At 40.9% G+C, this 16078-nt stretch overlaps 1 protein-coding gene across 4 annotated transcripts in view; it reads left to right on the top strand.

The window, feature by feature from the left end:
• Positions 1–6250: 6250 nt before the first annotated feature.
• Positions 6251–16078, top strand: part of ZDHHC8 (zinc finger DHHC-type palmitoyltransferase 8) — a 100834-nt gene continuing 91006 nt past the window's right edge. For 2 of the 4 annotated variants that reach the window (XM_065033048.1, XM_065033050.1), the window contains exon 1: positions 6274–6512. Coding sequence is in view for 2 of the 4 variants with exons in the window: in XM_065033052.1 (XP_064889124.1) it covers positions 6409–6512 (104 nt within the window). In the remaining 2 variants the exon portion in view is untranslated. Of the gene's footprint in view, positions 6513–16078 lie in introns of all 4 variants that reach the window. The other 2 variants (XM_065033052.1, XM_065033047.1) reach the window with 2 other exon arrangements.

The raw sequence follows: 16078 nt of genomic DNA, 5'->3' as shown, positions 1-16078 counted from the left end.
TCCTTTGTAGTCCTTGTGAGGCAAGGTGACTCCTGGCATGTTTAACTGGAGACTAAAATGATGGGCAATATAGTTAATGCATCTGGCTAGAGATTAAACTCTTTTTAAGCACTTCTAACTTCAATTACAGCATTGAGAATATGGCTGAATCTTACAGCAGGTACAAGTGAAGTTTTTAAAGAGGTGTTAATTCATTTTCAGTAAAAAATGGAAACTACAATAGGATTAGTAAAGCATTGTCAGGTGCTACAGTCTGTAATTTGTATCCAGAAAGATGCTGTATAGCCAGGCTTAGCAACCCAGCTTTTCTTAGTACTGATGGTTTTGTGTGCATAAAACTGGATGGGTGAGTATCTGAGGACACCTGAATGATGAATTTAACTTAGAAATAGTTAAATTTTGTTTATCAAAATCATACTTTCTTCACGGATAGTTAAGGTCTTAAAAATAGGTTTTTTTTTTTTATGTGAATTCAAAATAATTCTCCCTAAATACCATGTTAATTATTTTGAAAACTACACTAATAGTTTGGGTTTTTTCTCCAGGAGTAAGATTGTGTAACTAATACTGTATGTTCATAAATTGCAGACACCCAGTTTGCGGTATTTTAACACTGTAAACGATTAGGTTTTTTTCCTGTGTAATAAGGTAGCTTGTATCAAACACAAGTTCTCTGTGATACCAAGAACTCAGAAAATTAAAAGTCATCTCAACTCTATGCAGCCATGAGAACGTTGTGAATCTTTGTTTGATGCAACATGCTCGAGAAATAACTATGTAAAGGGCAAAAAATTGAGTCTGAATAGTTCTTCCGATTCTGTTACTGAATATCTTGGACCTTGTTTAATTTAAGCCCTTGAAGGATTGAGCTGAAAAATGAGGGATTAATTTGTACATACACCTTCATGATGGCAAGAACTGCGCACAGGTGGAGGGTGGCGGAGGTTTGCAGCTGTACCTTCTCTTTTCTCACCTGGTGTTGGTGTAGACGTGTGGCCAGGTATTTGGTTCAGAAAGCAGCCGCAGCCTGAGCAGCACTCCTGTGCCCGTGAAAGGGGCATCTGCAGCCCAGACCAACTGTACCAGTTGGGAGTGTGGATTTCCCAGGTGGGGAATCTGCCAGGTCCAGAAGGCAGATGCTGTGTGTTACGGCTAATGACCAGTGACACCGAACTCCAGCTTCCCGCAACAGAAATGCTGTGCCTTGTGTGCTTCACCTCTTGATGCTTTCCTTAGAATAACCGAACAAAAGAAGTTTAATGTTACTAAAAACTTTAAAGACAAGAGTGTCTGATTCAGAGTTCAGAAAGCAATCTGATACCTTATTAATGAATTGCAACTATTTGTGTAGAAATGGAAACTGTGTGGGAGATAACACTATAAACTACTACTTTTTGTCAACTGTACAGGTTGCCATCAGCTTTCAATGCCGAGTACTTAAACAGCAGTGTGATTATTTAAAACAAACCCAAACTGCCCTCCGATTAAGTCTGTGTACCTGTCTTTTATGCCCTTCTGTTCCCAGTGCATCTGTGTGTCCTCTACACCTGTCTGTTCGGGCTGCTCCAGCTTGTTTCTAGCAAGCTGTATTTTCTAAGCTGTCTATGGCAAGCTAGTGTCTTAATTTTGATTAGCCAAATGGATTTCAAAGTGTTCTTAAACGGCTGAGGTCTTGTCTATGTATAAACTTGACCTAGTTTAGTGAAATGATGTTTATATAAAGGATTTTTTAAAATTTTTGATTTTATGATAATTTATTTAGGATTTACTTGAAAGGTCTTCCTAATCAGATTTAGCTAGAATTACTCTTTAAAATAGCAATAAGAGGAATTACCGGTCTTTTGCTAACCTGAACTAAATCTCTACCAATGCATCATTTGCAGAGTCAGGAGATAACAAAAACTAGCTGCAACAGACCAGAATTAGTTTGCTCGATGAAGAATAGTTTGAAGTAGCCGTAGAGTGGATTGTGCATGCAAGTGAATTCTCAGACCCTAGTTCATGTGAAAACAAGGTGCCCTCTCAAGTAAGCAGCTTGTACAATTATATGATAAGGTAATAATTCTTAAAGTTGTGAAAACTGACAAGCACAGCAGCAAAAAACTCCCTACTTATATTTAAGAGTTGAACAGTTATTAGTATCTACAGCTATGCATCAAATTTATGATCAATGGTGTATATTTCCAATATGTAAATTTAAGTATGGAATTTCTTTGTCCACTTTGGTCGCATTAGATATTAACCACTGACTTTGAGACATGTTCATATTTGAAAGACTTGTGTCACTCATTTGCTACAGTATCCTAGTGAAATTGCAACTTAGGTTGGATCCTTAAATAAACTACGTTTGTAGAAATACTTGTTTAAAGTATTAACAGTGAAGCTAGGGTTTGTGGGGTGTAGTTTGTCTCTTATGTTATTAACCAATATAATTACAAATGTTTTAATTACAAACTAGGTGCTAGCACAATTCTGGATTAGCTGCTATATACACCAAACTTTTTGTGGAAAGTATCTGACTACTCCAAGTACTTAATGAACTTCAGAGTCTTAAACTTATTTTCAAGTTTCAAGCTTGAGAAGTTCAGCTTGTTCTTGTTTGTCAGGCTTGACTCTACAAATTTACATCAGCTGATTCATATTGTGGATATTAACTGTTGTATCAAGATGTGCAATTTACTTAGGAGTTAACAGAGAAGCTGATGGTGTCACAAGTTCTCGCCTGTTCGTGTTGTGCTGGCTGTCCTCATTTCAAGTACGTAATGTATAGTTTTCTAATGCTGTTTCTCCATAAAAGCAGTAGTTATGTAAATATCAAAAAAGATGGATTAGACATTAAAATGACTGAATATTTTGAATTCTTTGGAGGATATTTCTCAAGACTATTCTACTAGATATAATTAAAGTTACATTGCTTCCTATAAGTAGTGCTTATCAGTTTTAATATCTTGTTTGTTGGTACATGAATCACTGTTGGCTTTCTGAGTTTTAGTAGCATCACTTAGAGTGATATTCTGTCCTAGAGGAGGAGAATTACACTTTATTAATGGTTTTCAACAGGATGGTTGGTGAATCTTCAAAACTATTGAGGCCTACATTATTTTAATGTAAGTACTACCTTGTGGGAGTAGTTTAGGAATTAGTCTGTAGGTAAAGTAATCATAATAAATGCAACTTGACATGCCCCATCACTGCAGTTAGGAAATACATTACATGAATTCTGTTCTAAACAAATGCTATCCGTGAAAAATAACTTTTGGAAGAATCTAGGAAATTATGTGGGATATCTCTTTAGCTACTGAAAAGTCATTATTAGGCAATAATTTCTTGATATATCTAGTAACATACTTGAACAACTAAATGAAAATTGTCATATTAAAGTTCCAGTGGGAAACTTAGTAGGCCTGGCTTGTACCCAGAACTGCCTTGCCTTGCCTGGACTTTTTGCCAGGACTGTGCTGCGTGTAATCCAGATGTTCTGTGTGAGCACTGCAAGTTGCAGGGAAAACCAGCTTTTACTGAACACCCAGCTGCTGATCCTTCAGGGACCCCGAACAGTTTGTAGGTCACTGGTACTACGTGGGCTGGCAAGTGCATTTATTGTAGTAAGAAAATCCAGTAGGAAGAGTAGAATTATTTATTCTGGTCATTGTTTAACGACAACAGCTAATACAACCTAGGAGGTAAACTGCCCAGTGACCAATAAAATATTCCAGGGATTTTCACGATTCCCACGTGTGCAAATTAAAAGAATTTTCTAAATCATGCAGCTAAGATTTCCAGGTAACATTAGTGCCATGATTTTGCATTAAAATTGCATGGCAATCAAGATTTCTTGATGCTTGCTCTGAGTCTCCTTTGATCTTACCAGCTCTGCAAATGGTAGCCTGGCAAGGGACTCGAACACAGCTTCTGTGGTTGGCCTTTTTTTGGGGTAAAACCTCAGAGTAAAATCTTGCAAAAAGACATGCAATTACTAGCTATACTCTGCCAGATCATTTTTAGATTGTTCTTTGTAGCTGTATTAGTTCGGGTAGTCATTAAACCTTTTCCTAACTCATGCCGCCATTGCTGTTTATCTCAGTAGTGCTGAAATCTTCTGGCACACTGATCAGGTAGTGTGAATCCAGACACTACAGTTCTTGAAATAAAGGTGTTCGGGAGAGCAACTCTGAGATGCCTGCTCTGCTTTAGGCAAGTCCTCCTCAGACATCCTTACTGTTTGAATGGCAAAGTCATCTCATACTTGCCTGTTACTAGTGAGACTGTGTGTTGCACAGCAGTGCTGCATGCTGTCTTGAAAACAGACTGTTCTTGAGAACTCGACTGTTGGTGGGAAGGAAATGAGGTGAACTGGGCGAATGGTTGGACAGCAGATTACAGAAATTTCCTGCTTTCTGACAGGTAATCTGCAATGTGCAGCAGGAAAAAAATCTCAGAACAATTCCATGTAACGCTGTAGCCTTGTACCATGGAAATGCTGGTTCTGCATGACTGCACTGGTGCACAGCAAAACTATCTTGATCCACAGGATGACTGTGCAGCACAGACCAGGGTGCCAAGCTAACTCATGAACTGCATGTGTTACATGTGCTCCTAAAACTGATCTGCCGGCTTAGTTTTGTTGAAAAGGAATCCATTACGTACTTCAAGACCACTCAGCAATATGCATCAAGCCATGGTAAGTGATGGTGGTTGAGAGATTTGCACCCAAAGTGCACTTTTGATCCAACTCAATAATGCTAATGTAGATGTGCTGAAGGCTTCCAGATCAGTACACGGAGATTGGTTCTGTGTAAAGTTGTTGACCTTTAGATTAGTTACAAGGACTTTAAGAATCATTTATTTCAATAAGCTGGCATCACAGGGAGTAGGAAGCATAGGAAACATTCAGTGTCCCCCAAGCCTTAAAAAATTTAGTGGTTGTTACTCTTCCTCAAAAGCCTAAGAACTGGAGTTCATTTCAAGTTGCCTTTAGGCCCTTTTTGATAAAATCTAACACTTTCTAAGTTGTTCTCGGAGGGTTAGAGAATATTCTCTCATTTTTTTTCCCTTCCCCTCTGTTTGGAGGGTAGCAGTTGTTAGCAAAAGCTGGGATTTCACATAACCATATGCCTTCAGGCTGGAACTTGCTGGATTTGCTTATATTAAAGCTGATGCTCGCGATTTTATTGCAAACTGCAAAGCTAAGGAGCCTTACTTGCTTTTTTGCTGGGTTTTACTTGTTCTGTTTTTAATACCTCTAGGGCTGTGGAGCTCACCTAGTCTCTTAAATGGGAAATGATGCCTTTTCAGAACAGAACTAGAGTATATGCCTTCTAAGGCAAGCTTACTTTTCAGAACATCCAACAGAAGCTGCAGAGATGTGGCTTTGCTGTCTTACACAGTGGTTAATTAATATGCATGTTGGCGGCTGCAAATCAAATAGGGGATTAGCTGGGAAAGAAGGCAGGAGTGAGGGAGCGAACTGCAGCTCCTGGTTGATTCCTGAACTTCCACATGGCCTTGAACCCGCCCTCCGAGGGTTTAGTTCAGACTGGGAGGAGCTGCTGGGTGCTGCCCCCTGAACTGGAACAGAGCAGCACTTCACCCAGTGCTCCTCTGAAAGCTCATCTGGTGAACTAGCTGATGTTACCTTAAATTACCTCTTATTTCTGCCTGCTGATGCTAAAGGATGGATTTAAAAAGAACAGAGCGCAGTGTAATTCCAGTGATGTGTGCACTCAGTTATTCATCTTAGAACTAGTTAAATTCGGCAGACTGCAGCAGTTCTCTTAATACTGTGAATCGGGGTTTAGTTGAATGAAATGCCGTGTTTATTCACGGAGCTAGCGGTGCACAATTTGTGTCCGACCGGCCCGGTTCTGTATGTGCTGCAGGCCCTGCGCCTGCATCCCCGGCTCCGAAGGACCCTCCCGGGCGGCCCGACCGCGTTCCGCGGGGGCTGCAGCACTTGCAGTGCCCAGATTTTGCAAGCAAGCTCTGGAGCGCTGTTGTAGAGCGAACTGTGAAAAAAGCGCTAATGACCCATTATTGTAGAGCTCAGGAAGTAGTGTGGTTTGGGTTTTTTTTCCCCGGTAAGAAGGACAGGATCGGTCCGCCCTGTCCGCCGGGGCCGCTGCCGCGGTCGGGTCGGTCCCGCCGCCCCCGGGAGCTCCGCCCGGCCCCGCCCGCCGCTCCGCGCCCCGCTCTCCCCGCAGCGCTACCTTAAGGGGCTGGTTGACATCAGCCGAGCGGGGCGGGCGGTGTGGGTGGGATTTCCTGTGCTGGAGGTCAGCTGCTGCTGCCCGGCCCTCTCCCGTCCCGCCCTGCCGCCCGGGTCCCGCTCTCCCCGCGCCGGAGGGTCCCCGCATCCTCCCGGCTCCCTCCTCTCGGGTTGGATTTACATAGTGATGTGTAAACTACAGGATGCCCAGCAGCACTGGCAAGAGGTTTAAACCTACTAAATACATCCCTGTCTCCACAGCAGCTGCCTTATTAGTGGGTTCGACTACTTTATTTTTTGTTTTCACGTAAGTACCGCTCTGGCGGAGGGGGCCCGGGCGGGGGGAGGCGGCGGGGCTGTCAGCTCCCCCAGGCCCTGCCGCTGCCGGTCCTGCTCCCCGCCCGCCTCCTGCCAGCCCTTCCCGGCTTTGCTTTGCAGAGGCTTCTTATCTCTCCGTATCGTAAAATGTGTCTGACAGTCAGATCCACCATTTCATGGCACCCAAACCCTATCAGGCTCCTGCAGCTGCCGGCTGGGGACATCAAAGATGCCAATTAACCGCAGCCCCGCGCTCTGTGCAAGCAGGGCTGGTGTACGGGAGAGAAATGCATCTCCAGCCACAGCAGCCCTGCCGCCGACAGCCGTGAATCCAGCCTGTTTTCTCTGCCCGAAGTCTCCTCTGGTTCAGGAGGCAGAGCTGGCCTTTTCCATGAGTCTCTTGTGTTTTGGGGCTTATCTGGCAGAGCCGTATGAAGTGGAAGGAATCATATTCTAAGCATTATGGATTCTACATATCTTTATGTAACTGTCCCTAAAAGGCTGAGGATCTAATGATCAAATTGAGATTTGCTTTAAGGAGGGAGGGGGAAACTTTTTCCTCCCCTCCCTGTTTCCTCTTCTCTCATTCCTTTCTCCCTTAAAAGCAAAATTGAGCTCTGGCGGTTGGCTTGCAGATCTCCTGTAGTTATATTAATATGTGAGTGGTGTAGTGCTTTAGCTTTCTGTTTCCTCTCCTTTTATATCAACTTGAGTTATGCAGCTTGCTAACCCTTCCTATGCTGGGGTAACGGCAGCTTCCCTGCAGAGGTGCTGGTGGTATTTTGAGAGAGATGCCACAAAACGGCTCCAAAATGAGCTTTGAATAAGCTGCTTTTTAGGAAGGTGAAAGGATTGCTATTGGATGTCAAGATTTATTGATTCACTTATTTTGAAACTCTTTTCCTTATTCTCCCATTGCTATTTTTGACGGAGCTCAATGAAGCTGTTAGAAGCAGAAGGGTATATAACAGTGGGAGTATGTGTCTATGTCTTTATCCTTCTTGGCTTGGCTGTGCTATTCTCGACGTTTCAAAATGCTCATTACTGCTGTGGTGCTCTTAATGGAGGATTTCGGAATAAAATGCAAATGTTTTGTCTAACAGTATCTTAAATCAGAACACGTTTTGACACTGAGTTCCGCTCTTGACTTAATGTGACTCGATTTCTTGTTGCTTTTTCTAATGCATTTGATGTGAACAACTGGTAAATCCTTTCAGGATCTTATACTGTTTCAGCCCTTGAACTGGTACAAGTATAAGCCCATCATTCATCATTTGGGCATCTGATTATAGCTTGGCGCTCGCAGGCAAACACAAGACAGAAGTTGGCTTCTGTGATGAACTTGGTTGTCACTGGTGTTGTGAATATTTTTTAAATGCTTTCATAATAAAAAAAAGGACTCTTAATGCCGGCATTTACTTTTCCTGCATGTTGAGAAATGGATGTATGCAAAGGTTGTTTTGGAAGCTGTATGTTTGTTTTCACATGATACTTCCAATGTAGAGCTACAAATTGCTTGGTGATCTAAGACTTTCCTGGTAACACAGTTGTTGTTGAAACATCATTTTGGCAGCAGGACATCAACTGAGATGTTCATTTTAGAACTTGTTACTGAATGGAAGAAGCAAATTGCTTTAGTCTATTACTGTATTTCAAACTTAATTCTGCTCCCTCTTTTATCTGTGAATAATTACATGCAAAATGAAGTATTTTAGGATGTCTCCATATTGTAACTCGGCCTGTGCGTGTTGAAGTGTTAGTAAACTTTTGAGGACTGTCCCAGACATACGTTCCTGGCTGCTGCCAAGTCTTGCATGTACTAAAAGTAACACATAATTGAGCAACTGTTGTCAGGCAGTATCTGAAGCCCTGTCCATTCAAAAATACTCAGATACATTTGTATGGAATTGCTTTTGTGTTTTTCTTTTTTATCCTGGGCCGTTTTAGTAAAATCTTTGTCTTGGAATCAAATCAAGTAGTGTGCATGAGATTGGTGTCTTTTGTGTGGTGGTGGGCTTCGTTCCCCTTTCCCGAGCATCTCCGTTTTTTCTCTTTTTCCACAGGCAGGGTTTTGTGTCCTGAAGATCTTTTTGTTGTGATATGTTACTCAAGGCAGAGACAGACCTGAATTTCCAGGGGTATCGATTTGCGCCATTCTTTTGATGTTAGATAGACCTCTGAAATGCAGCTGTTGAAACACTGGCTGAAAATTCTTTAAGCACTGGTGTTGGTACAAATCCATGCTTGCTTGTCATAGCACAAGAACTTAATCAGATGAAGATGTACATGTGTTTATTAATTCTTCATTTGTGTCGTTAAGCTCTAAGGCTGCTGTGTCTGTTAATGAACTAACCAGTGCATATATACATGAAACTGATGATGGATTGGACTCAGATACCAAATTCTGGGTGCAGATCAGCTCAGTGGGGCATCAGGGACTCAAGCAACCTCAGTGTGGTGGGACTGGATAATGGATGTTAGTTATTATGTATGTGGAAAAATTTATTAATAACTTTTTTTAACCACTTAATAGAAAAAAAAAAATCCTATTAGGGTATGCAAACATTTCTGAGTAACACGCATGAAGAACAGAGGCTCTGACTCATTTTTCTCCCTAGACGTGTTTGTGGGCTCAAGCCACATGTTATGAGCATCTTCTGCCAGATAAAAAGCTCTTTGAACTTGAAGGCCAGGGTTAGCTTTTTAGCAATGTAGTCTTTATCTTTTAGCTTTCATACAAACACTTTTGCTAAACACTAGGAGATAAAGAATGTTTGAAATACACAGTATCTGCTATTGGTTCGTGGTGGTGATGATCAGTGGTACTCTTTAATTTGGAAAAATTGCATTAGAGAATCTCCTTTATTCTTTTTTTCCTCAGCTGATTATTTAGGATTCACTATATTGCTGTTATATTCCTTCTGGTTTTATTAGGGGGAACTAAACTATTTAGCTATCAAGATTATTGCCTGGAAAGGCAACAAAATATTGCAGTTGTATTATCAGAGGCTTTTAGCTCTCCATGTGTGTTCCTTGAATAATAAATACAAGCATGTGAGTGGGTGGTCTAATTTGTCACAGTAGGAGAGTAAACAAGCATTAAGTCTAAGCATTATGAAGGAACATATCAATAATGTTATATATAATGATTAGGTTAATTTACTTATATGAATAAATCAAACGGCATAATGAAGGAAGAAACAATTCTTATTAACGTTGCAAGAACCCAGAGTGATTCAGTTGTAGCTCACCTGAATTTATTTCTACCAAAACCTTTTTTCATCTTTATATTTCTCATAGGGCTTTGTGTTAGAGCAATGACAATTCCAGTGAAGTCTGGGCTCTAATGCCTCGGACAACTGACTGCTGTGATTTAAACCGTGGTGTGGTCACGCAAAGACCCTGAGTTCTGAGAACATCCCACCTTCTCTTAGATTGCATAACTTCAGTGTTAGACAATGCAGCTCAGTTGTCAGTAAGTGTGATTCCGGAAAACATAACATTACCTAATGAAATGTTACAGTTGGACTCTAAGATCTTAAAGGTTCTTCTCCAACCTAAATGATTCTATGATTTTTCTAGAGATAATAGTTCTCTTCACCTGCCTCAATTGCACTACATACTGTGGCTTTCAGTGCTAAGAACCTCTGAGTTAGTTCAGCAGCATCTGGACACAGCAAGCTAAAGCAAACGGCTTTAAGGAAAAACTGTGGCTCCTTTTAGTATGATTTAGTATGATTTTAGTATGATTTGTATCCAAAGATGTTTTTCTTACCTAAACTATTTTAAGGACTTCAGTGAACTCCAGTTCCAGATGTTCACTTCTGCCAGCTCAGTGTTCTGATTTCAGTCAGAACAAATGATCAAATGTGATTTTAATTGCTGAACTGATAAGGGACCAGCTTCACAAAGTATGCATTCACTGACAGCCATGCAGATGACACTATATGGAGGAAAAACGTGTGCAAAAAGTGTGTAGCAGTTCAATCAGGTGAATTTCAAAATAGACTTGACACACTAACACTGATTTCAAGTAGTGCAGTTTAGCCTCCTGAGTTATCTTAGCATTTTCCATCTTAAATGCCTCTTTAGTGGCAGGTTCTCCCTGTCCACTCTGCTTGCGATCCTGATAAGGTGAGACTTGCCAGGTTGACCTGGGTCATCTCGGTTGTCATGTCTGTCAGCTTCTGAAAAATATTTATGACAAAGAAATGTCATTTAAAGCTGTGGAAATTTCATCTTGGTATATAATTTTTGTAAAGAGAGAATCTAGACAAACATGTCGTGCAAGATAAAAAGACGGGCAATCTCAACAGGAAAGTCCATTGAACTCAAGTGTGAAAAGTCTTTTTTTTCCCCCATGGAAGACAGCTCAGTTTTACTGTTTTTAACCAGTTGATTCTATCTTTTTTGCTTCCAGGGGGACTGGTAAAGCTGTCAATATAGGACACTTCTGAAAGCTATCGAAATTCATTCATTTAGGAAAAAGAAAAACCCAATGTTTATTATCAACAGGAATATTTGTTCTTCTTGTATCTTGGGAGAGGGAAAAGGAGAATCATCGTTGTTGATGGTAGTAAATATAGACATCTCCAGCTGCGGGCTGCACAGATATCCGCATGCAGCCCTCAGTGGTGTTTCACCACTCACTGTAGATGTAATTTTAAAGGCAAAAGAGCTAATGCAGTGAAAGTTATTCCTGTTTGTGGGCCGTCCACAGCTGGACTCAGTGGGTGACTTCTGCCAGTAGCAACCTCCTGGTTTTCCTAATGAGGAAATTAAGGATGTATGGAAATAGAAATGAGTCTCAATTAGATCAGGGTGGACCTCTCAGCCTTGGCACATGAATATACAAGCAACTTTTCTATTTTTGCTTAAGATGCTAATTTAAATACTGTCCAAGTTTGTCCATGTATGCCACACATGTATCCTTTTATAAATAGAAGCAGTCCCTCCAAAACTGTTCAAACAACATGGGAACTCAATTGGTTTGTTAATAGCATGAACTAAGGGATGCTACTGTTCAAAACAAATACATTGAGAGCCAGATAAACTTGGTGACCTTGGAGGTCTGGGTTTTGAGGTTCATTATCTGGGACAACTGCTAGTTATGAACTTACAATTTTGTGTAAACAACTTGTTCTGTTACTAGGTGTTTTTTAGCTGAAATCAGCTGCAGGAGCCCGTGGTGTGGGGATCTGTGTGGAACCTGTCAAAGACGACCTAGAACAGGCTTTCTGTTCTTACCTTATTAGTGTATAAGCTACAGGGAAACTTTTCAAGGCCTACAAAGGGAAACTATGAGTTTTGTTTATCTTGTATTAGGAGATGTTTGGAATACAGTAATAAAGTGGTATAAGCCAATTTAGAGCATGAAACAGATGCATACTGGAGAGTGTAACCGGTGCAAAAGTGGAGCATTGATTTACCGTCCTTTGATTTGATAGGAGACTTTTCTCACTAATCCAAAAGTAACGTTCAGTTTGGGTGCCCTGTTACAGAGCTACTGTTAGTTGATCATTTGTCAGTGAGAGCTGCTAATGAAATTGAAAGGAAGAAGCATGGGGCCTGGAACAATAATGCTGCCGTTTTTAACGGAAATTCTGTATTTTTCTTTTGCAAAGAACACCGTGGACTGGAAAACCCTAGTTAGCCTAGATCCTGTTTTATCGTAGGAGAAACAGTTTTGGGGATCCTTGCTTGGTGATTGCAGTAATTAATTCAAATGAGTACACCACAGCATACTGCATACTATATAAATCTTCAGCCAGTAATCTGTATCCAGAAAGAGGATTTAATTAGTCACTGCTTGTTCTTCTGCAATTACTAATGCAATTTAGCTAGACTTGTTCCAAAGCTGTCCAAAGTGCCCAGAATCCTGAGCTGTAAACCTGTTATGCAGGCGATAGTGGGTACCTGGCTCTTTGTTTTTCTCAGGATGGATATTATGGAATAAATGGTACAGTAAGTCATACATCAATATATTGCAGTGGTTACCATGGTTTTCTGTTTGTGAAAGTGTAAACGCAGAATTTGTGGATTTTACATGTGAAATCCTTATGAAATATCTGTACTCTGCCGCTGTGTGTTGCGATCATCCAGTAACGAAGGACAGTGCAGCCAGGTGCAGAAAAAAGACCTCTTGAATTTTAGATCTAAACACCAAAGCAGCTGTTTCCAGTGTACATGTGCACCATTTTATTATGTACTTTAATACTGTATAAAGTCACAAAACTAGGAAATGCTGTCCTGTGTTGCAAGAGGACAACAAGCTCAATGGAGCAAGGCAAGCAATAGGAAGGTGGGAATACATGAAGTACAGGTTTTTGTCCGGTCACATATAAAATTATGTCATTTTTTGATGAAAGGAGGCATTCATAGAAGCTGACTACTCAGTAATTCCCACAGAAATAAAGTTTGTATGTGCTGCTTCGAAACTTCTACTCTACAGAAAACTCCTGTACGCACTCAGACTAAACTAATTGCAGAATATTCTTAAACGAACAAATTACTTTTTAAGATGGAGCCTAACAAAGCGAACTTGAAACTACTTAAATATATAAGGGCTTTCATAAATAAAGTCAGACAAAGCCTTACTCTCCCAGGATTCTTAAAACTAAATTGCCATTTAGGTTAGCTCTCTTTCATGTCTTCAGGGAAATAATCCAGTGTAATATCTATATCAACACAATTTAAATACAGTGCTGGGAATAAGGAAAGCTTGGGCATTTCTATAAACAAGCATCATTTTAATTTAAACTTGGGTCAATCACAGAAATGCTTCAACATGGAAAGGTTCAGCTTAAAACTCTTCTGTCTCCCCGATCCCAGTCAACTGGGAGAGGCAGGTATTTTCTTATGGAGAAACACTTCCTCTCCCTCTTTTCAGCCAGTTCAGTTTCAGAAGTTATTTGGGATTATTTTCATGGTGTATAACTTCCCTTTCATTTATTTTTTTCCTCCTGAGATCTCATTTTGCATGTTTAGCTTTCTCTGAAGATGAATGTTTGCCCTAGCAATAAGACTCTCCAGATGTGTTATGATCTAATAATGCTGAGCGCCAGTGGTTAACCCTTGTCTGCTGTCAGCAGCCTGCTGAACCACCGCCTGTGTTTTACTAAACCCAGAATTTGATGATGTAGTGTCTCAGCTCCAAGTGACAGGAGCCATCGGTTGTGTAGGTGGGTGCGCTCGCCCTCCGTGGGGTTTGTGCTGCCCAGAGACCTCCCTCTGGAACCCCTGGTAACTTGGCTTCTCCTGCAATATCCCAAAGCGCAGCGGTGGAACAGGGACTCGGGGGTGTCTGTGTAATCATCTTCATGTGGTCAGAGCTGTCACTTTGACCAGTTACTCTAGGAACTTGGGAATTTTTCTTTATTAATTTAAAAATTATCATCTTCTCATTTCTTCCTTGTATGGTACATACATAGGGTATTCTTTTCTCTTTGAAGATCTTGCTGCAGGCCTTGCCTTATTACCTGGCCACAGGGAAGCACATTACTTTTCTAACCGATCACTCATTGAATGTAGATGGAGGTTTGTGGTTCAAGTTGGCAATCTGGGTTCAGTTTTAGGAGTTGTACAGATATTAGCTCTGTCTTTGTGCTTTACATCTGTGGCTCACACAGATCTCTGGGATGGGGTTGGGATTTGGCTGACAGGACTGATTTTCTTTGGTTATTATGTGACATGCAGTCCTGATGTTGCCTTGGTTAAAACTGATTCGCAAGACCCCAAAGGCATGAACTCTCTTCTGTATATGTGCATTTCTGTTAAAGAATCTTGTCTCCTTTCTGCACTGTGATCTAGGTGACAACTGGAATTCACTACTGTCACAAATTTTAGTGGATGAGAAATGTTATTCTGGTCTCTACCTCCAAATCAATTCTATTTCTTGCCCATCTTCAGCTGTAGGTTGGTATAATATATATCAGTTATAGAATGTAGTTATAATTTAGTATCCTAATTCACAGGATCATTACTTTTCATCATATTCATTAACTCTATTTACACCATAGGCTAATTACTCTGCAAAAAGCCAAGTACAAGCGTGTGCAGTAACACAGCTCTCAAGAAAGATTTCATACTGTGCATTTTAAAAGAACATTGTGTGAAGTGACAGCCTCTGTCTATAGCTTTTAAGTTGATCAGTGCACAAGGAGGCTGGGTGTGCACGTTATCACATTTGGTGTAAATGGCTAACAAGTCTTTGTGGTAAAACCAATAAAAGCATCAACAAGCACTGGAATTTCTTTTTCAAATGGCCAAGTTTTGATCATTCTGTAGGAAGGGGAATATGAAATGGCTGCTTCCTGATACATAGTCCGAATCGAACAGAAGGAGATGTGAAAACAGTGCATCTGCTGACGTAACTCCTAATTCCTGTACAGAAGTTGTAGCATCTGCAGCAGCCAAGGGGATTAATATTCGCCACAGAAACGTCAAAGTGCAAAGACAATGCAAGACCAAAATAATAGAAGTTGCTGGGTGTGGCCATTAAGTCAATGTGATTTTTATTAAATTGTGAAACAAAACTTCTAGTCCATTTCCAGACACAGAACTCTATCAGAAAATAAACTGCAAGGACCACCTCAACTCCTCTTTGCAGAGCTCAGCTGAGAAGGTACCCTCACCTTCCATAATACATCCATTTCAAAAGTTAAATTTTGAAATAAAAGCCTGGCTACATGAGCAATGCACTCAAGAAGCTGGGGTAGGGTAGAGGAGGACAGATGGACAGAGTTTCTTTGTAATAACAAGAGGGTCGGTTGCTTGACGTGGGATGGTTCTGCTCTTGTCATCTTTGTGTGTTTTCAGAAAATGGCATTTGACAGATTGCAGTGGTTATGAGATACGAGGTCTTACATGTCATAGTGAATCTGGCCCTGATTATGATGATAAATGATGTTTTCAACAGGTTGGGAAACATCTGCTTTCCTTCTCTAATGCTTGAGCTGAAGAAGACCAGATAAAATATAGCATAGTGATGTTTTGTTTCCCATTTGGGCCCTTTCTGGTCGGAAGCTTTGAGTGTGTTCAGACGCCTTCTTGGGACCCATCCTGCCCTACACAGGGCCATGTGTGATTCTCATTTGGGAGCTGCCCAGGAGACACCATGACTCACTCAGAGGGCATGGCCATAAAAGACACAACCTGGAAAAATGCTGGTGTGTATATGTATGTGTATGCATTTTAAAATAATTTTGTGTTAGTAGTATTATTAGGGCCACCTAATGCCTGGGCTCTGGTGTGAGAGGCACTGGACCACTGCTGTCTTGGTGTTTAAGAAGTTTCACGTGTATGTGCCAACTTCAGACTTGCGCTGTGTCAGCCCAGGACTCAGTGGTGACCGTTCTTTCAGGGAAAGCTTCTGAAGATATGGTTTATTGTAGAGTTTCTTCTCCACCTAATGTCAGTTTGGGCCATCCCCAAATGCAAGGGACCATCATGCAACAAGACTTTTTTGTTTCTTTAACACTTAAATCTGCATGAATATATGAATATGGAGATACATGTACTAAAGCTTCATTGTCTGTCTTTAAAAGTTTAATGGTA

Source organism: Columba livia, chromosome 17 (assembly GCF_036013475.1).
Source record: "Columba livia isolate bColLiv1 breed racing homer chromosome 17, bColLiv1.pat.W.v2, whole genome shotgun sequence".
NCBI classification, from domain to species: Eukaryota; Metazoa; Chordata; class Aves; order Columbiformes; family Columbidae; genus Columba; species Columba livia.
This window is presented reverse-complemented; position numbering and strand designations above follow the sequence as displayed.